Genomic DNA, 22,295 nt, shown 5'->3' with positions numbered 1-22,295 from the left:
GTGAGAAGGAAGAACGCATACTTAGGAGGCCGAATGGTGCGTTTCTAGGATCATTAAAAAGTGACTTCTATTACGTATTCCAAGGATTTTATATTATCTTACAATAAATCTGCCTTTGTTCGTTTGTATTTGAGACACAGAATACTTGTGGACGTCATTTCCCGTGTTTATTCCTGATGTGGGTAGTCAGTCGCATAACTAAATGAATTAAATAAACCACCTATAGCTTGTGATTTTTATTTCTCAATTAGTTTAACTGTTTTGTAGATATGAACTTTAATATTTCAGCCCATGGAGTCTAAGATCAATGGCAGCATGGGACCGGGCCACCATTATCTGATCAATTTGTTGTACTTAGGTTCTCTTCTCCTAGCCCACTCCTACAAAGGCTGCCTGAGAGAGGCTAATGGGGCGGAATATTAATCCTGTTTTTTAGTACACAAAGTGAAGTTCATGTATTCACATACCATATTATTTTTATATCTCAAAGATGGTTTAATCTGTAAGCATGGTAAAATGTATTTATTTAGAATACAGAACTGTAAAATGATGGGACAATCCCACTAAGACTTACATTTAAGTCGGGCCTACACACTTGCTATAGGAAGTGTTCACAAAAAGTTAAGCAGGGTATACATATGTCTTAAAGTTCTAAATCACCAGAATTAGGAATCTGCACTCACTCCCCACAGGAACTCAGGTGCTTAGCTGTGCCAGGAAGGGCCAGCTCCCCAGTGAATCAAAAATAGAAGAAGGCTCCAGGCACGCAGGGGTTCCATCAGACAGATTTATTGTAGGAAACAGACAACAACGTTTCGACCTCACAATGAGGTCTTTATCAAGTTCAAAAGTTCTAAAAGCACATAAACCCTTAACATAAAATGTTAGACCATTCCATACTTTTCTGAAACCCCGGCTCTTTAATGATTAAACGTCAATATACTGTAAATTCTACAGCTCGTGAATGTAAAGTACGGTAATAATCCTTGCCTATCATGTTAAGAAAGACAATATTTTTCTTATTGCAATTGGTTCTGGAGGTGAAATGGTTTATATTTCTGGCAAACATGCAAAGGTGCAAGGGCATAATTTATCAAACGTTTTGATAAGAAGAACAAAAATGCAGATTTGATAGATACAAGTAAAATGAAAACTCCAGGCCAGGGGTATCAGATTGAGCGAGGATGTGAAGTGTGAAATGAAAGCATCACTATCAGCCTGCCCTGGTCTATTTACGCAAAACGATCACCAGTTATCAGGAGATAAAAGCCAAAGGGTTTCGAAAAGTCTCTCTTTCAAGTCAATATAGAGCTGGCAGCCTGCTCCGATTCCCACCACGGCCGCCCTCCCCATTCCATTCCAGCATATATTGTAGCTCCGTTCCAGCCGTACTACATTAATGAACTCGCGGTAATTACTGTCGGGCTGAATACGAGACGGGATATTAAAGGCTCTGCTCATAAATGATCACCCAAAAGCCGGAATCACCCCCCGAGCGTTGCTAGGAGACTAGTCAAATATCCCCTTATTATCTAGCAATGTGCAGCTCCCCGGAGAAACCAACAGCAGAGCAACAGGACAGCAAAGCTCATCCTCTGCGCTTTCAAGAGAGTGTACATAATACAATGGGGGGATTAAGCCAAAATCATCACGTCGCTTTGCCCAGTGGTGTTAAGACTTCGTATAATACTGAGATGTTTATATACTGAAGCATATACATACAGACGTATCCATGTTTTAATTTCATTACTGTTATTTGTCTGCAAAATGCATCTAAATGAGCCTTGACCAATAAATTCACAGTGCTGACACAAGTTGTATGCGAGTTATTATGTTCGAAATTGAAAGGGGTTTAGGAGTCGATATAATCTTCTAGTTTACAGCCAGCCCTGATGGAATATGAACTGGAATGAACAAGTACAATGTATGGTATCATAATGATAAATACCTAAACTCTAAGCTAAAAAGGCATCCAAACCAAAAAAATCATAACACTTCAGGGTCTGCTGGAACCAGTATGTTTAGCCAAACACTTGTAGAAATCACTCCTGGTACAAGGGGACCGCATATCCAGATATAACTGGCCTTTCATTAGAAGACAGACCTGAAGGAACCACAATTTAGAAGATGGTCAACAAAGAATGTTATATGTTACCGCTAACTTTAGCTCTCTCCCTGACGTCACCTTCACAAAGAACTTCTACTCTTCCCTACAAGTCTTCTCTGTTGATATTCTTTACATATCATGAGGGCAATACTTAATGTCCCTGACTGGTGTTCAGTTTAGTGATGGAAAGTGCTCCACAAAATCTATTATGTACACAATGGTATATAATTGTTTCTCAGTATCTAGCCTTCAGCATATGAATATTTTAAGTCTTAAGGTTTTATATACTGTGGACTCAGAAAAGCCTTGGGAGGTCATATGTGTCCTATTGACACCTTAAAGTGTCATTTAAGGCTCTCTGCATAGTTATTTAATTGACTTCAATGCTCTCGATGCTGTGAAAGATGACTCAATGAAACAAACTCTTAATGACACATTTCAAAATTCAGGCTCTATTGAAACTTATATCCGCTAGACAGCGTTCCTTCATCTGGGTTTCTCTTTATGACATTATTTGTGGGCACCGACGTATCCAGCACTGTTTTATGATAGAAACTATGTGGCATCATCTACATTGAGTAACGCAGAAGGGACTAATATCTCATGTCAGATGCTATCACGGCTTTGATAAATATGCTTCTAAATTGAACAATAAATACAGCAAATGTATATTTTTATTTCTGTGAAATCATTTTTCCTTTTTCTGTATGGAGCAGTAAAGTATAATCATTACAGCCACTGCTGTGCCTGTCTCTGACCTGTCACTACAGGAGAAAGAATCAAGATGGAGGTATTAGTGGCCATAAATCTACATAACAATGGGGGGGGGTTAGTACAGCACTGCTGTAATGGCATACAATACAACAAAGTTGGAGACTGTAACTCAAGCAGTTTTAAAGCAAAGAATAGTAAAGAACATGCTGTATTTTTCCACTACAGGATACATTTTGTTTTTTTTTACTTGAATCCAGTCTTCTAAATTAGGGCTGATGCTTTCAGAATAGGGAGTGAGTGTTCTCCTTACCAGGGCTGCATTTATCTGAACCACGTCAGAGAGGACGTTAAAGAGACCACCGAGAAGGCAATATATTTGCCGATTCCTTGGGTAAAGTACATCTCTCTCTAGGACCACTATTTCCTTAACTCTGACCCTTTATGTTAGTGTTGAACGCTATAGCTGGGGACTACACAGAGAAGAATGCCGACTAAGACAACAACTGCAAATCTCTTACAACACCTTAAAGAAATTGAAGGATGGATTGTTGGGTCCACGCAACAGAAGAGACCTACGATCCATTTCATACTATTGTGACAACGGTATCTGTCAGATATACCCATTGAGATTTTTTTCTCTGCAGAGTAAGCTAAAAGTCAACATCATATCAAAGGATAAATTATCGAGGTGTGTCCATTCTTGGTACAGCATCTCTTGCATACTTGCTCGCTAAACTGAAACTGTGGCCTGCCTCCAGCAGCTGAGGTCTTCCTTTTTTAGGATACTTAATCTAGGTCCATATGATTAATCGTGGCAGTCCAATAGTTCTGCTATTGCGTCATTGTATTAAAATCACTTACTACTAACACTCTGCTCTTGTAGTTTCTAGCTGTGTTCTTAGTTCGCACGCCAACCACAAGGCCAAAAGCCATAATGGATTGCTCGATGCCCTCTCTGCTGTAGTACTTAGCTGTTCCAAAACTACCCTGCCATCTCCAATAGGCAATAGTCGCTGCGCAACCCTAAACTTCTACTTTAGCCGTTTCCTCCAAAACAAGGCAGCTGATGAGAGATGGCATTGGGTGCAGCGTATAGGCGCAGGATTGTTTGCTTTAAAGAAGAGGAACGACCAGCTTTGCCCTCACAAGTGAAGTATGACCTGCTAGGTATGTGCCATTGGCACTGTCAGGCAGAATGTCTTCTCGATGTTTATATCAGTTCTTCTTAAACGCAGTTTATACAGACAAATCGATTTTAAAACCCATCAGTCTTTCTTAATGCGCAGGTAAATCACCCTTAATGTCCTTCGCTCACTTCCAAGTGGATCTGTCACAACAAAAATAAGCTGGGGCTTTTTTTGGAGCAAACCTGTCTAATTAATGAATTGTTTCCTCCTAGGTTTTTGATATATTTACCTTTATCGTGTGTTAAAAGGCACTGGAGGCATTAAACACTACTTTACATGCTGACCAAAAAAAAAGCAATGTCACAAAGTTCATACTGTCCCCAAGTGTCCATTACTACAGTAATTAACTTACTGTTCAGCTTTATTCTGTAAGCCCCTGTCATGATATAGCCCAACAATTTACTCTTTCATCCTGACTCAAAACCGATGGCTGGAAACAGCAGATTAAATCTCTCTCTTAATAAAAAAATATGTCTGATAGTTTCCTCTGCACTGTACAAAGCGCCCAACTTGTTGTGCGGTGACAGTTCCATTTAAGACTTGATTACTGCTTCTTTCGTGTGAAGGACTTTCATCCCTACATCGTCAAAGGTGCTCGTAACAGAATGATGTTTGCCAGCGGTTAGCTGGCACCCACTGCATTAAATAGGCCGGGAATTGGCAACGGTTAAGCAAGCCTTCTCGTTTCAAGTCCTAGCGCAAATCAGTGCCCTTGATTCACATACAGGTGCTGCATAACAGGTGCAGAATAAACACCAGCTGTGCAGAACTCCACCAGAACACACCTTACCCTGCCAAACAAGCACATTATAAATGGCCCCTCCAACAATGTCATTATTAGAAGCGAGAGCTTGCAAAATTACAGAAACTGATCTCCCTTTTGAAAAAAAAAGCATGCTTTAAAATCACAGCTGCATATGACCGGTCATTAATTACGTACAATTACTTAATTAATGAATGATAGCCTAATATCCTTTGTCCAGAAGAAAAAAAGGTCCAGGTTCTATATTATTGTGCTAATAACCTGGTTGTTAGTTTATGCATTTTCTTGCCATCTTCAATATCAGCCAAACCCAAGGTGTTCCTGCATGGTTACAGTGGTGGAATTAAGTAGATCGTCTCCAACTCATGGTTAAGTGAAGAAACCCCTATAGAACCCTTGAGAAACGTAAGCAAAAGGAAATTAAGAAACAAGATTACCGTCTTCACAAGATCCTGCCCTGACCATTTCTATCTTCTTCTTGAGTTTGCATGACGCAGCCTGGAGCTCGCACTGGTTATCATAGGTGGTGCCGTCACTGCCACACACTGGGAGATACGGCTGCCGCTCGCACCGCTGGCAAACGCACTGGCTGTTCACACACTGGGCGCCAAAGCTACAGATGGTGTTTCCACAGGTTTCTGGAAATGGGGAGAGGAGCAAACAATTGAATTATTACGTATTGATTTATCTGGAGTCAACATATGCCATATCACGCTATAATAAGGAATGTATAATCTATATCTGTAAGATATTACAGTTGTTTTGGAAGTCTAAGAATAATTTCAGCTTGTATGCAGCCCTCTTGGTGCAGATTAAAAACAATACTTGGTTGTAGCTCATTATAAATGGTATTATTCAGCCAATGATGATTAATAGAACAGCAGGCTTCCTATTATTCCATGGACGAGTTGAATCCCTATTATTAAAAGCAAATATATGCAAAAGGCAACACGACAAAACTATACAAGCGGTCATGAATGCCCAATTTTAAGTGTTTACAAGCCATCCGTCTCAATTACATGTAGGAGCGTCCAAAAGCCAGCTCTCTGCAATGGAACTCCATAAGGTGGCCAAGCATTATGAGAGTTGGAGTATCACAGCAGCTGGCTTCACCTATTCTATACCTTATTAACCTCCACAATTTGTACAGGGCAGCTAGTCTACGGCTCTACTCTTCACCCTTGAAAAAAATAAAGCATATTTCAACTCTCCTGTTTTTGTATGTGCCTTTCATTTTTTACTCCATAGAAATACGAGCTCTCTTATCTATTGGAAAATCCTTCAAAGTTTCAAACTTCATTCTTTTTATAAAGTCATTAATCTGAGCATCAAATTCAGTATGTGAGACGGGTACAGAGCTCGATATGCTAGCTGGGCAGTGAGCTAGATTTGCCAGCTATGCTCACACAGCGCCACCTAAAGGCCGGTTCTGTAGCTAGATTTCAATACAGTCCGGGAATTTAAACATGTATGGGAAACGGCTATCCTACATATATACGAAAAGAAGGGTTAAGGGTTTTACATCAGGAAGAATGGGTAGACTAAAAGGGCCAAAAGGTTCTTATCTGCCGTCAAGTTCTGTGTTTTGATATCGGGGAACAGTGAACGAGGATGAACAAAACACATACAGATTCTGCCATTTAAATATTATTTGAGCTGCTCAGTTTGCAACCACAAAGGCAGTACAATGTCTGCCGAAAAGCTGACTTTATCCCAGCACCAAGACAGAACGTTCCAGGTATTAGGAAGTTTACCCCTTCTAGACTAATCCTTTTTCCCCATGATACAGAATCAGAAAATCCTCCAGGTTTTTCAAAGTATAATAGCTACAAAATAATTTGAACGGAAAACAGAGCATTTCTTTTTATATTCACATTTAAGTGACTCGGATACGAAGAGGAACGCGAGGATATTGAATAAACCAACTATAATAAATCATACTATCAATTTTAGAATTAATACAATTTAAGGTTGTTATAAATAGAAGGAAAAGCACATTAGAGATCAAAGAAAAGGCTTGATTGTGTCAGATCTAAATGACCTCAATTTCTTGATTTGCCTGTTATAATGTGCATAAATTACAAGGGGCGCCGAATTGAGATGCTATAAAGATCTATAATTTCAAGTTTTGTGGAGCGTGAAACCGTTTTTAGGCAATTTTACTCATTTCAAAATTAAATATGTTTTCTTAGGATTCAGTGTGAAACACATATAATGGGAACCCATTTCTCAAGAAACAGACAGATTCACACCTTCATGGAAATATTACATATAACAAACTTAATAAAAAACGTCAGACTAGATGGGCTGAATGGATCTGCTGTCAACTTCGAAGTTAATAAACTTACAAGCCCACAAAGTTAGCCGTCAGGAGCTGTCATATTAACACTGTATATGGGGGGAAAACCTTTAAGTTTTGTTATTCACTCTACCTGGACATCATCTTTCTTGCAAAGGTGCTGAAAGCTAATTAATCGTAGTGTTATTATATTTTATTTATATAGTATTAACAGACTTTATGTATGTACAATATGAGTTATATATAATAATAATAATAACCTAGTTAAACGCACAGAGACAGAAAACAAAGATGAAATCACAGCAAATAAATGATATGGAGCTGTGATGGATGGTTTGGGTTGGCTTTCTAAGTTTATGACCTTGAGGATTAATCTTCTACTAAACCAAGTCAAGCATTGGTATTCTTGTTACCGTATTCTTGAACCTCAGGCCTTGGCTTTGAGGTTCACGTTGTTTTACCCCAACCTGAGAGTGGATGGGTAAAATCTCAAGGTCAGACAGTCTGGAGATGACTCTGATATTCTCCTCTAATTTGGCGATAGGTAGGCATCCCAAGTAGTGGTTTTGTCACGGGTGAAATTCCTTCTTTTACATAGATGACAAATCAGAATGTCATTACTTCCATGCTAATGATGGTTTCTAAGGAAGGTTATTAGAACCATCTGATTGCCACCATTCCTACCGTGAATTCATATTTAAAGGGGTCTCAAAGTCAAATGGAGCCCAAACATGTTCAATACTTAGTGAATGCAGCCCTGTGAGTAGGCATAGCAGCCAACAGGCAGACATTGTGAAGATGAAGTACCATTCAACTCATCTTGTCTTTCTGTTTTACTTTAATAAGTCCCTCGTCTTGTCTTAGATTCGGGAGCCATTTGTCTATCCCATACATGTTTAAATCCTTCACTGCATTAATCTCTACCACTTCTGCTGGGAGGACATCTACCATCTTCTCAGTGAAGATTTTTACTTACTGCAGTCTCCTTGTGCTGCCACCTGTAGGTCAGTCTGTTGAGTGCAGGCTCGTACATGGAGCTCACACTCGCTGCTGTATGTTTTTTTATCAGTTCCGCACACGGGCTGGGTTGAGGGGACACATTCCGTCGGGCAGACACAACGGCCAGTCTCAGCTTCACAGATAGCTCCAAATTGACACTTTCCACAGGGGTCTGCATAAAAAAGTATAAATATATAAATACATAGATATATAAATATAGTAAATAATTGGGACAAGGGCAGCTTTTTAACCAACTACTGTGTTTCCCAGGCGCAGTGTGTCTGTCACTCAGCTGTCCCTTAAAGCTAACCATGATACACCTCTAATTAATTGACCTGCCATCCTCGAGGTGATACTTTACATTCCACCAGCTCAAACTCTCGCCCTTGAGCTTGGTGAGAAGGTTACATTTTGTGAAAAAAAGGACAATAGCACAGAATCAGCACTCAGTGTAAAAGAAGTGATTAATGTATTTCTGGAAACCAGTTCTGGGAAGTGCCCAATGGGAAAGTGTCACTTTTCAAGTGAATCCTAAAAAGAATGGGTAAAAGAGAATTAATAGAGTATTTTTTCCGTTGCATTTGTTGCCTCACACGACTTGGCGTTCAGATCGGCAGAAGCGAATCCCCAGGCTTCTAGCAACAGCACTGTTCTTGCTTCAAAGCAAACGCCGTTCTCGTTGGTTCGCGACTAAACCCAAACTCTTGCCCCAAGCAAGCGAAGGCAAGCTTTCAATAGCAGCTTGGTAATTGAAAATACAACTCATTTATGAAAATATTCATTTATTTTTGCCGCTTCATGAAGCAAAAGCTTTTAGAGAGTTTGACATGAATAAAAAGGGAAAAAAAGAGAAAACCGATGAAATAAAAAAAAAGTGCTTACTAATTCTGGTATTATTCTTGAGTGTGTAGTAATGGGGGATACTTAATCATTTTATATGTGTGATGCCTGTGACATGCGCCTGGAACTGGCTACTTCATACTCTCCTGGTAGAGTGATACCTAACATTCCAACTGAAGCCTTTCCCACTTATACGACAGCTGAAATCCCTGCTTGAGCACAGGTGAATTCATTCAGAATATCCTTCTTTGACACGTCATTGTTTTCAAAAGGAGCACTAATTGAGCCATTAGGTTTCCACCATTGAGTCGAAGAAAATATACTCTTTGTGATGAACTATTAAAGTGTTACTCTTAGAATGATATCACGGTCATGGGAATAAAAGTTCCCGGGTATGTATGTAGGTCCCAGCACTGCATATAACCAAGCTTTTAAACACTAACATGTCCTTGCGACCAGATAACATAAAATGATGCTTAGAACACAAAGGAATTCATACATTTTCTGCACATGTGTCTGACATGTATATACAGAACCTACCCAACCACCAAGAACCTTGGACCTATCACTACATACGTTTGTTACTGTCAAGGACACATTTCATCTAAACATGCTAAAGCCTCTGTACAGTACACGCATGTTCTTGTAAACACACATGGATACGTAAACACACATGGATACGTAAACACGTGCATAAAACATTTCCAACATAATAACAATAAAAGGAGGAGACTTCTGTACATATAAATCATCCTACATACTCAGAGCAAAGTGCTCGCAATAATCCTGCGCTTGGGCAATATATGTCTGTAGGGAGATGATCGTATAGATTCAAAATGATGGCTGGGTAATGAGCAATGGACAGGGGATGCAAGCGGAATAAATTGCTTGCCTGGAAGGAGTACAAACATGCCCGCATACACAAGGTGTGCGTGAAAGGTAAGCTGAATGCATTAAAAGGGGGAAAGTGACACCGCTGCTTGTGTACGAGGACACAGCTCGCAGCTAATAATGGTGCAGCATCTCTGACCTCATACTCCCCGGTGCTCAGCACTTTCATTACTCAGAAGGCGTGTGCTCCGAGACCTCATCATTTTATCACGACCCAGGATCCCTTCTTGCAATAAAACAGTAAAGCTCGGGAAGTGAAACTATTAACCCGTTCGCTCCGCATAACCACGGGAGACAGGGACTGAATTCATGAATTCCGAGGCCGGATAACGGGCCGAAAGGAGAAGTCGAGTTGCTAAAAGCTCAAGGAAAACAAACTGATTAACTCTTGGGTTGGGAAAAAAAAAACAACTACGAATGCGTAAAGGACTTCCTTTGAAGGATCTAACTCAATTGAGAGTGATGGAGGTCAAAGTCTGATGCATGCAGAAGAACCAAGAATATTGCAAATGCAAGGCAGTGAATTACCGTATTATAAAATCTTGGAATTTTGGGCCATTGTTTACACTCTGTTGGGTGTTTTTGTAAGACTTACCGCAGGGCCCCTTGTGCTTAACAGTAATCGCTTTCTTGAGTGCGCAGGCTGTGGACTCCAGCTCACACATGTTTCCATAAGTGCGCTTGTCGCTGCCACACACAGGGTCGTACACAGCCTGGCACGCCTGCTGGCATTCGCACACGGCTTGCTGGTTCTTCACGACACACGTTGCTCCAAATCCACACTTCACATCCAGGCAAGGGCTGGGAGCGTGTAGATCTGCAAGAGAAAAGAGAACAGGACCGGCTTTAGCGCCGTGCTTGTAAGGGTTCCGCGCGGAGGGCACCGGGGTGCAGTGCTCCCTGAGCAGCAGGCATGGCAAGCGGGAAGAGTACTGCATGCTAGTCACACGCTGCCTCCTGCTGGAGGGAAGGGAACGCCAAGCTTTTCGGTGCAAGTGAACCCCACCAGAGCTGCTTTTAGATGGCAACCATTCTCTACCTAACTTTAAACATGATACTGTATACATCTCAGACCCAATATATTATGTGGGCAAATCATGCCCAGAGGCCATTTTTTTCCACGAGTATCCCACATCAGAAAGCAGCTCTGGTTCTCCAACAGAGAAAGCAAGCTATAGGGGAAAACAAAATGTTTGTAGTCTAATATTCCACAAAATGGCACCAAACACAAAATGGCTACCTTCAGGTACTGCCATAATCCATATCTCAGCTGTGGCAGAGCTGAACCCACCTCGTATTTCCATAATGGGAGGAATATAAGCAAAATATGTTAATTTATTATTAGATTTGTAATAGCGCTCACAGAGTATCGTGTCTTCCCTACGTCACAGAATTGTGTAATTGCTACCGTCTCCCTAAAGACTTGACCTATTTATATAACCATTTTAATAAAAGGAGAGTCCTGCCAGGTAATAATATTTTACCGACATTCTGGAAGTGAGGGGGTTAAAAGAGAACAAAAACCCAGAGTATTTCAAGAAAAATAACATCTGTTATTGTCTCATTCCTTCACTTTGCAAATATTTTCTTCCTTACATATGACAAAGTATAGCCTGAAATTAAAGCTATTGAGGGGGGGGGGGATTATCCATGGAGATCCTGGTTTCCATGGCGATATTAGTGGTTTAAGGCCTTTGCTTCTAAATGTAAATTTGAAATGCTTAGAAATTGAAATACAGTAGATCAAAAAGGCGGCACAATGCAACTCTTCATACGCTTGGCTTGTAAAATGCGATTTTATTTCCCCATTCTTGGCATCCACTATTTCAAATCAAAACAAAGAAAAAAAAATAGTAATATTTTTCTGCTTTTTTTTTGGAAAAATCCCATGTTGTAATTTTTTGGGGTTTTGAAAAATGGTTCTTCCGTGTTCTTAGCATAATTCTACAAATAATATATTAACCAATTAAATTCAAATATATATTCTAATAGCTGTGTGTATAGGGAAATTACATGCACACACGCACACATATGTAATTGCATCTTTCCCGGGGTGTTTTGTTACCGCAGTGTATGGAAATCAGTTTACATACAATATCTGTGAGGTATAAGGGAGGCAGATTTATATGGTACTATTTTTGACGTTATTACAACTGTATATTTTAACTGACAAAACAGTTTTCTTCGCTTCAAAATCTATGGAACCTTAGGAGCCTTTATTTGTCATCAGACCATATGAAATTTTCAGTTTCTTTGTGCTAGATCTGCAAATTATTAAATAAACTCGCTCCACTTCCACTACTGATTCTAGAATCCAGTGCTTCTACCAAATCATCAGTCATCTGAATTGAAATCATAAGATATATTGGACTTTATGAAAGATCAAGAACTGCTCACCAGGAATACATTGAGATATGTACTCCATTGCCTTTAAAATAATATTTATAAAACTCATATCTACCCCTAACCCCTCCAATAACCTTCTTATAATTCATAAACTCATATGATGAGGGCCCTCTTCTCTATGCTACTACGTCTTCATACGTGTGTTATAATGTTGCAACTCCTCCATTCCAGCTGTCCAAAATGTAAAACTTTCAATGGGGATGGTGTTTAGCGGTAGAGCAGGGTTAGCTATCCTGCTGCCATGAAGTGTATTGAAGCAGAATGCAGGGATGAGGCATCATATTGTGGCGTTCTGCTTCAATACATCACATGGTAGCTACATGGAAGCCTCAAAAGCACGGACCTCGGTCACGTTCACAGCTCAGTGGGTGGTCCGGGGTGATCTTCTGATGTCCCGAAACGGCATGATCCCCACTACACGCAAAGGCAAGAGAGTGGGGCAGCTCAGGAGGCGAACCTGGGAACGTTCTGCGGCAGGCTGCCCAGAGTTTTTTCTATCTTGGAGTAGTGGCTTCATGAGTTGGCGGGGATATCATGTTGTGTAGGTGGGACATCGGGAGGGGGGGGAGGAGGGAAAATAAGATGGGGGTGGGTACGGATAATTGCCACTCCCCCTGCTCAGAGAAAGAAGAAAGTTACCTAGAGACCCAGGAAAGCAGAGCGTCACCCAGAGACTCCGGGTCAATCCAAGACAGCTCCAAGGTATGTTGGGGGATAGGCAGGAAAATTATCTCATGTAAAACAGGAAGCTCAGGACATATGATTGTATTGGTAATATGTTAATATAATGCTATTGTCAAACTTATATTCTCTAAGTAATAGTGCTATGAAATTCTGTGACTCTAAAATATCAGTGTAGCCTATTATATTACATTACAAAAGATGATAATTTCAGACAAGAAAAACAAATACGAGCAGTTGTCATCCCAGTTGGTTCTTTTCCCTACTTTATTTGTCTCTGTAGTCTGTTCATGCTCTAACATAACATCAATAGCCTTCAAATATTCCGTACGTGGAACTTTGATGGAACGGTGCCTGATTGCCCGACAAAAGACTATCTCTTGTCTATTTCTTGCCCAAACTCAAGAAGAAAAATAACCACAGCAGATGAAGACATGAAAATCTAGATGAGTTAAAGTGAAATCAAATACCCCGACTCCCAGGAAACAATGTTTGGATTCGTTTGTGGAGGTCATAGGCCAGGCCCGGCTGGCAACTGTTCCAAGGGATTAGCTCTACTGACATATGGTGTGGGAGAAATGGTCAGTAAGACCAGCCGTTAAGATATGCTGTGCTCTTATGGAAGGGGAGCCAGCCTGGCAAATATTTTCTAACAGGGTTAAGTCTGCAGACGGAGCTAGAAGTCAATATTTCCCTCCAGCTGCTCTTCAAGAACAGAATAAAGTAACACGTTGCTGTTACCTACAGGACAACATACTAATAGCAATTAACTGAATTAGAACCTGGCCTGAAGTCCAGCTAGTCTTTGCATGCGCTGTTCTGCCACCAGTAATGATTAGGATTGTTTCAGATTTATTCACTAAATATCTGATGGAAACTAAAAATTATGTCTATGCCCTACAGGAGATTAACTCTTCGCTGCTACAACACCCTGACACAACAGTAACTATTCGCCATCTCTCTCTCGAACAGCAACTACGGGAAGAGAGAAAAACTAAAAGGAGGTGTACGAAAGCGCCGGTACCTGCCTTCAGAATATTTACCACTTTTATCAAATTTCAAAGATACCGAAAGGTATACAAGTATAGTCTGCAGCAAAGTTAGTTGGCTTAATGAGAAACATTGTTGTTTTCTAAACTAGGAGAAGCAATTTGTGGTAAACAAGAACGTGTGTTGTTTTTGGAAGGTTTTATTTTCTCCCGAAAAGGTGTGAAAAGAATGCATATATATTTAAAAAAAACAACAAAATGGAGTCATATGAATGGTTGGTCTAAATATGTTGTTTTGATCTAAAGAGTGATAATCAACGTTTACGGCTTTATTTAAATTCTAACAGAAATGATGCCATTTTTTTCAACAGGTGCAAATTAATCTAGAAGTGGAAATGAAGACGCATTTTGCCTGTTTAGGCATTAAGAACGGCGTACGTTCGCCCCAGCATGTTTATCTGAGTATAGAGCTACAGAACTTTGCATTCTATATTAGATCCCTAAAGGTGATCTATCACAGAACACCTGCAGGGCATGGGCCAAGATACGGCAGATCTAGACAGGGGACAGGAGTCTGCCGATACATAAACAGGCAAAAAGCACAGAACGACTGTCAGCACAAACAGGTGGATTAATGCACGAGCAGAGAGGTCGGTGGAAGCCCAAAATGTCAAGAAATGCCTAGAAGCAAGCTCAGAAAAGCACAAGGATGTCCATCCACACACACTAATTAATAAAAGCAGGCCACGAACGGGTAAGAGGTGAAGGAGAGAATTGAGGGAGTCCAGAGGGAGGGAAAGGGGGTTTGGAGAGCAGACCTCAGACTGAAGACCTCACACAAATAGATGAGAAAGCAATCAAGGTGTCATCCATCTTTAATCCACTGAGTAAGAGCTGAAAAGAAAGACACAAAATAGAGGGAGGGGGACACCAAACAGGAAGAGAATATTCTATATTCATATACTGGGGAGAATCCAAAGACAAGACCCTTCCATCCTTTGTAAAGGGCATGAGAGGTACAGACAAACAGATCAGCCCCGGAGAGTAATAGCAGCCACAAATCCAAGGGACATTTGAAAAAAAAGAGGGCCAAAGCATGGAAATTAGAGGAAAAACAGAAGGGAAAAACAGTGACAAGGCCTTATTAGCAAAAAAGAAAGGTCAGTTTGTAGAGGACAGACTATCCTCCGGTTTGTCCAAACCTTATTGAGTCAGCAGACTTACAGAGTGTACACCTTCTCTAGGAGGGAGAGACAGAAATAAGAAAGGAATAGATTAGGAGGAAAGGACGACGATTCATATATCAATAAGTATGTTGTTTATGTTATTGTTTTATTGGGATGGTATTGGAGGCAGACCAGCACTTATGTTTGCTTCCTACAGCATAGCATTATGAATTAAATGGTAATGAGGGATACATATGGACAAGTGATGATTAGCTCATGGCCCCCCATCTTACTAAGACTCCCACCCTCGCTCCCTCCCAGCCGTCACACATTTGCAGACCCCTTGAGAAGTCAATGTGTTGAAAAGGAGCAACAGGTGCACAGAGAATCACAAAAATCTAAAGACAGAACACATGGACACCAAGGGCTTCTTAAACAATATATTAGATAAAATGAAGACGTGGCCGGGTGGTGGCTGAAGCCTCTGGTACTCACCGCATGGACCCTTGTGTTTCACTGGAATAGCCATTTTCTGATAGCATTCGGCCTTTTGCCTCTCGCAGTCGTTGGAGTAAGTGTGGCTGTCCCGGCCACAGACAGGCTTGTAGGTGCCATCACAAGTGATGCGGTCACAAGTGCAACGGGTGACTCCGCGCCGGTTAAGGCACACAGCATTGTTCTTACATTCATCTTTGCATTTATCTATGTGTGACAGAGGAATACACCATTAACTCACAGCAGTAAAACAAGTTTGCTCATTACATCCATACAGCAGACAAAGCCAACGTTTGCACATGTAAATAATCATTATACTGTGTATAAAGAAGCCGTAGTCTCCCATAGCCTAACGTGTTATTCTACTTGACACAACTGACACTGGGTGTTCGGGGCTCGGCCAAAGGTAGAACTGTAATTCCTGTGAATTCCAAGCTCTTAAAGGCACAATTCTGCTTTTATTCTTGCACATCTTAATTCTTTACCAACCATGTGCCTGTTGAGGTTGCACAGAGCCCATATGCACATACATGCACATGGATACATCTCACGAGCCCAGTGCACAAGCATACAGTGAGCGCCCCCATGGGCACCCTAATTTCTTTCAGAACAAGAGTAGGTAGCACCATGTTTCATGGTGGATAGTTTCACTAAATGTCGTATAGACGCCAACCACGAGCTTCACTGGCTTTGAACCGGCATGTCGGTGATGTCTGTTTCGGACGTGTATACCCTGCTGCTTGTTTTACAACCAGTTTAAAATGTTTTGATACATTTATTTTATAACTAAGGGACTATTGACCTCAACACAGCTTTTTTTTCTAAGTGATGGACAAAACCTTTAGTAGCAGCTTCCCTGTCGGGGACCTCGTTCCATTTCCTTCAATCATCCTTCTAAGGCTGTCAGAAGCCACGAAGAAGAAGAAGAAGGGAAAGGAGTAAGTAGTTAAGATCGCTCCCCACACAAGCACAAAGGTAGTGGACACTCAACACATATATTGCCTGTTGGTATTGTACTGAAATGTAGTATAACGTATATTGTATTGTAATAATGCAATATAGTATTTGATAAATTAACGTGTCAGATGTGATATAATAAAGGATTTGTATATTTTTCTTTAGAAAGCCCACATTAGGAGCCCACATACAGCCTGCAAGTTCCAAACCATGTTCTGTTCTTCACAATATTTGAAAGTATACATGTAAATGTTTCCATATCAGCACAGAGACTAAAATAATGGAATAGTAAAAGCAGTCATTCCACTCGAATAACAGCAGACACTTTCAAATAGAATAGAAATTGTATATATGTGTAGACCCGAATGTCCCACGATGGCACTTCACATAGCAGCACATTTGGCCGTAGTTTGTCGACAACATTGGCTCTGCAATGGTTTTTCCTATTCAGGTTTAAATTATCCATCTTAGACTATTTTAAAACGAAAAAAAGGTGTGCTGTAGGATAACATCTTCCATTCTTCCATTTCAACTCTCTTATAAAAGCACACTTACTGTCAAAGGAAATCGATAGTAAAGGTGACAACACAGACTTCTCTTTAGATGTTTCCCAACCACATCAGTTTAATTTCAGCCCACGCATACCGTCCTTGCGTTAAAAATGTACCTATTCAGGCTGTGATGGTGTAAGGAGAATATTGATTTACAAGACTCTTGGGTTTTTGTTACTTATGATCTTCCATATTGTTTACTAAACCAATATATAAAGTAATAAGCCGATGAAGCTTCCAACTTCCACCCCGCTTGTAGACCGGCACCCTTAACACTTCATATTGTACCGAGAAATAAATTAAACACTAATTACTTTTTAGCAGCAGCAAAGATTTGAAGGGTGTTTAAAAATAAACAATTCCTGTTGTGGAAGCCTGAAGCCTCAACGCAGCGCAGAGGTAGCTATTGTCAGTGTGACATTTGATTTGAAAGAGCACTTTAAAGAATTGATTGTGATCATATATAAAGGAGTGGGATGCAGACTGATGCCACCGGGGCAGGTGAATGGATAATAACAGAGAGGCTGCAACTAAATTCACCATAAGGCATAACGAGGGGGTTTTGCAGCCCCTAACGTCAATTTCACGTAAACTGTATAAAAAAAAAATAACTTCTGATGGCACACTTAAAGTGGCATTAAACTGTTTCCGTAAGACTTTAGAAAGCACGTTTTTTGGACACAGTCGGACATGGGCTTGTTTGGTGAATAATAGAGACGAATCGGAAGTCAGCATCAGCAGCTAAGTAAACCTTTTTCTTCTAAAAGAGATCTAGGTAAGGTTTGCTTTTAGTTTAATGTCAGTATTAAAAAAATAGGAGTCTCAAACAAGGAACCTCCCCTCCTCCAGTCCAGGGGTAATTGGGATAACATATGTAAGTGAATTAGGCAGCTTTTGTGGAACAGATATTTTGACAGGTCGGCAAAAGACTTCATTGAACCTGCTGTGGTTCTCAGGCTCCTGCAGAGTTCAATGGAAAGTCCCATAAAAGCAGGAACCTCCAACCAGGAGAAACATGTCAAATATTTTACAGCGTGTGTCTGCGGGGGTATACGGTGGGATTGGACCGTCCAGTCCATCTGCAGAGTGGTCACATCCAACTGTATGTGAAGTTGTGAACTGACCCCCTAATGTGTTTAGTTTGGGGAATTCCCTTTTAATAATGTCCGGAATCTTCCCTTTCTATCATTCTTATTATCCTTCTAGTAAAGCAGACTCCTTCTACTTACCCTGAGCCTGACAAGGCCCTGAGCGCACCCTCTGCAGTTCTATTCCATTGATGGCTCCGGTTCTGCTCATGACACACTCGTTATCATAGGTCACCCCATCATCCGCACACACGGGCTCTTTTCGCGTTGGGCAGTTTTCCGGCCGGGCAAGCATTTCCACTCGTCTGGTGCGTGGGTTCACTCTGCATACTCTGTTCATGTCATTGAGGGCACTCTTACATGGGTCTGTGCCAACAAAGAAGGAAACATGTTGACAAAGAGATAAAAGGATATTTATTATTAATACATGTAGATATGATATTTAAGTAAAATAAATATTTATATACTGGTTCCCATAATGATGTTGGGTCCATGGTGCATATGTTTTCCTATTTGAAATTCACTGTAAAGTGTAATGGTATAATGGTGGTAATGGAAAACTAAAAAATAATAAATTTCCAGTGAAATTTTTATAAGATCAGGACACCGAGCAGCCAAGCTTGCCAAAAACTCTCCCCCTGTTCTGCCTTTGAGTGTCCATCCATATCTGCTGTGTGAGTTTGGGCATTTGTGAGGGTATCCTAAAATACACTTGGGGAGGGTATCCTAAAATACTCTTGGGGTCCTCTCAGAAGAAACAGGAAGGGAAAGTGATCTAAATTGTTAATTGTCAGCAAAAAATAAATCTTTATGCTTCTGGTTAGTTGTGCAACTTTTTGGAATTCCACTTTAAAGAGATGTGTGCTTGTTCTGTACTTACCGCAGGAGCCATCAAACTTCTTATAGAGGTTCTCCTGATTGTCACAGGCCTGCTTGTTGAGGTGGCACTCATTCCGGTAGTCTTTGCCGTCACTGCCACAAACCATGGATTCTGGAACACCAGCACATGTGGTTGGGCAGACACATTTTGCCGTTTGTCCATCTGCCGACCGTACGCAGGTACTGCCATAACTACAGGTAATTCCAGAACATGGGTCCCGGGAGCCTTAGAGGAGAAGGGAAAATCTCTTTAAAAAGATTCATTGCATGTTATTAATTCGCCGTTTGCGAGTGGGATCTGCAACGCATCGATAAGCAATATACAACTGTTATCTCTGCAGCAAAGAAGGTAATAAAAACTATCCACATGCCAAACAGAATTCAGCAGGTGAATGAGTTCTTTCACTATGAGATCAACATACATGATATCAGTAACAGATATCAGTGTACCGGTAAATGGGAAAAACTAGCTATGATAAAAAGACTGACGGCTCGAAGACTAGAATTCGGATTCAGTGACATATTTCAAGTTTTACATATCGCTTAATTCAGTCATCAGTTCACCTTGCCCGTATCAGGTCATCTTTGAAGGACCTCACCGAAAGATTATTTATTCTTGTGATCGGGTCCCATAGGAAAGCTACCCACTAAATCTTTGTTTCCTAAAAAACTGAAAACGCACCCTATCGCCGAAGCTCTGAAAACAATGTATTTACTAAATCAATAAATGCAGTGGATGTATACAATGGACGCTGGATTGCTTAACGTAGCACTGGCGGTAATACAATAATACTTCCTAAATGTCACATCTTTAAGTCTACTATATGTTCCTCTTTTTGTTTGGTTTGTAAGAATCTCCTACCTGGGACTTTTAGAACCCTTTACGTTTTACATGCATATTATAATCTTGTATCATCGTGTAATATCCAATGGAGGATGGACTCGTTACCAATGCCAGACTTAAAGGAATAAATGAATTTGAAAAGTCCGGTTTATTCGATGTGACATCAACACATGGATGTTTAACGCGCGTTTGATCTCCTGCGTTTAGACACAAAACCTCTCTTATATTCTCACACGTCTACCAATTAATAATAAACCCTTCTCATCCAGAGGAGGACTGCAGCTTCCTTCGCAGTAAAGCTTCCTCTAGGCTGACTTCACGACTGGGAGGGGGCAGCCGGTACACAGTGACAAGCTCGAGCAGCGCGCAAGAGAAAGGTCAAGCTAATTTACTGAGAGAGAAAGGGGAATAAGTCTCGTTTACACAGCGCCTAACTTCTCTAAGCAGCATGCAGCTTGGCAACGCAACTCCATTAGCCTCACTCAGCGCAGGCGGCGAGACTGGGGGGGGGGGGAGTGCAACTCGCTAAAAGGTACGAAGGCCTGGCCTGGACTCTTAAATCCATGTAATGTTTTGCATAATGCAAAAACTAAAGGCTGCGGTGCGTATCTCTTTGCGGGTCACGGCACGCTCCTCTCTCTGCAAAAGAGTTATGTTCCGTGATACCCAGAGGCAAACTAAAGAGATGTCTTTGAATACGGCCCAGATAATGAATTAGCACTATTTATCTGGTCAGGGAGCTGTGTGGTAAAATAAAAAAAAGAAGGCTTCTGCATAATACATCTCTTTAGGAGATGCGGACAGGAATAGGAAGTCAAATTTCCCACTAGGATTGCTGTACTGCAATAGGATAGAGCCCATCCGATGAATATGTAATCAAGGTGTTGCGTGGGAAAAATTAAAAAACTAAAAAAAAGGCAGATGATTTATACATCAGAACCGAAGGCTGCATATTAAAGAGGGGTAGTGGCAGGGAGATGCATTTGTCTGCGCGATGCGCATTTCATCCGGGTAAGCCAGAGAACACCGGCCCGTGAGTTGCAATGCTGATTACAGGACTGCACGGGTAGTAAAGAGAGAGAGACGGCGCATTATGGTATATGTATGCCCTGGGAGCTGTATAATTCAGAAAGGAAAGAGGCCATTTATTATATGCACCATAAGAGAGATGTAAAAAAAATAAGGATAGGAAAAGTCGGTGTGGAACACATTTAATCAGATAAATGTGCCAAAAAAGGGGATTGCGCATCTAGCTCTACACTGACTGTATTATAATCTGAAATAATATGCGACATGGCAGCTGGGGCAAAGGGTTGTATTTTTTTTTTTTTTTTAAAAAAGCATAGTATGGCGTTACTGTAAATAGATCTAGTCTAAACACACACTTAAAGAGACTTAAATATATATATATATTATTCTGTAACGTCCAGTTTAAAGCTTTTATTTTCGCACCAGATCTAGGATTTTACGGAAGAAATTATGTAATTAGAAAATGTCACTTTTTTACCAGAGCCATATTTAGACTGTCCTTTTGGTTCATGTAACCAATCAGAATACAGTTAAATCAGTCACGTGACAAACAAATGACCAGATATGAGTTTCCATGGACATGTTTGCAAACATAAAGTGTAATAAAGTGTAATAAAGTTTAAGAACCTTAATCTTTTACAATCAGGTGATGAATTTCACATATGGCTTCTCTTACCACAAGGTCCCTTGCTGATCACTTTAATCCTTCTCTGCTGGTTGCACTGAGCTCTTTCCAGCTCGCACTCATTGCTGTAGGTGGAGTAGTCTGATCCACACACCGGGGCAACCACAGACGGGCACACCGTTTTCTTACAGACACAGGATGCCTGAGACGGGTCAGTGGCGCTCTTCTCGCACACAGCTCCAAAACCGCAGAGCATTCCTCGGCACGCTGAAAGACAGAAAGCTTCACATGAACACTGCCACTCATAAATGTGCGTGGGAAACACAGACTTTGACTGCGGATAAGAACCATTTGGCCAGCTAGTCTGCCAGTTTTTCTTAAGGACTTAAACCTTAGTTATTCTTAGGTCTGATCTTAGATTTGGTCATACGCATGTTTAAATTCCCTTACTGCATTCAACACTTCTGCTAGGAGGCTATTCCACTTATCAAAGTATTTGCCAGATGATCAAACTAATTTTAATGTAAGAAAAATATAACCCCAGTAAACACAAAAATGTAGTTTTTAAATTACGATTTCATTGGGTTTCATTTCACAACACACACAGACGTGATTACTGCCAGCCCTGTTGAATCTAAATATCAATTAAATAGAACCTATCTTGCAAAGTGAAATAGGCTAAAAGGACTCAAAAAGCAGCACATGACAAGGTCATTGACATCTATCAGTCTAGAGGGTTAAAAAGCCATTTTGAAGACTGTGGGACTTCAGCAAACCTCAGTGTG

At 40.7% G+C, this 22,295-nt stretch overlaps 1 protein-coding gene across 10 annotated transcripts in view; it reads right to left on the bottom strand.

Annotated features, from left to right (window-relative positions):
- Nucleotides 1-22,295, bottom strand: part of AGRN (agrin) — a 178,329-nt gene that overhangs the window by 38,047 nt on the left and 117,987 nt on the right. For all 10 annotated transcript variants that reach the window (XM_053452512.1, XM_053452514.1, XM_053452511.1 and 7 more), the window contains 7 exons: nt 21,562-21,777; nt 19,014-19,238; nt 18,275-18,499; nt 15,538-15,744; nt 10,396-10,617; nt 8,047-8,241; nt 5,209-5,409 (listed from right to left, as the gene is read on the bottom strand). In XM_053452512.1, coding sequence (XP_053308487.1) covers nt 5,209-5,409; nt 8,047-8,241; nt 10,396-10,617; nt 15,538-15,744; nt 18,275-18,499; nt 19,014-19,238; nt 21,562-21,777 — 1,491 coding nt within the window. The remainder of the gene's footprint in view (nt 1-5,208; nt 5,410-8,046; nt 8,242-10,395; nt 10,618-15,537; nt 15,745-18,274; nt 18,500-19,013; nt 19,239-21,561; nt 21,778-22,295) is intronic.

This window comes from Spea bombifrons, chromosome 12 (genome assembly GCF_027358695.1).
Source record: "Spea bombifrons isolate aSpeBom1 chromosome 12, aSpeBom1.2.pri, whole genome shotgun sequence".
NCBI classification, from domain to species: Eukaryota; Metazoa; Chordata; class Amphibia; order Anura; family Pelobatidae; genus Spea; species Spea bombifrons.
Note: the sequence above shows the minus strand (reverse complement) of the source record. Positions and strands in the feature narration are given on the sequence as shown.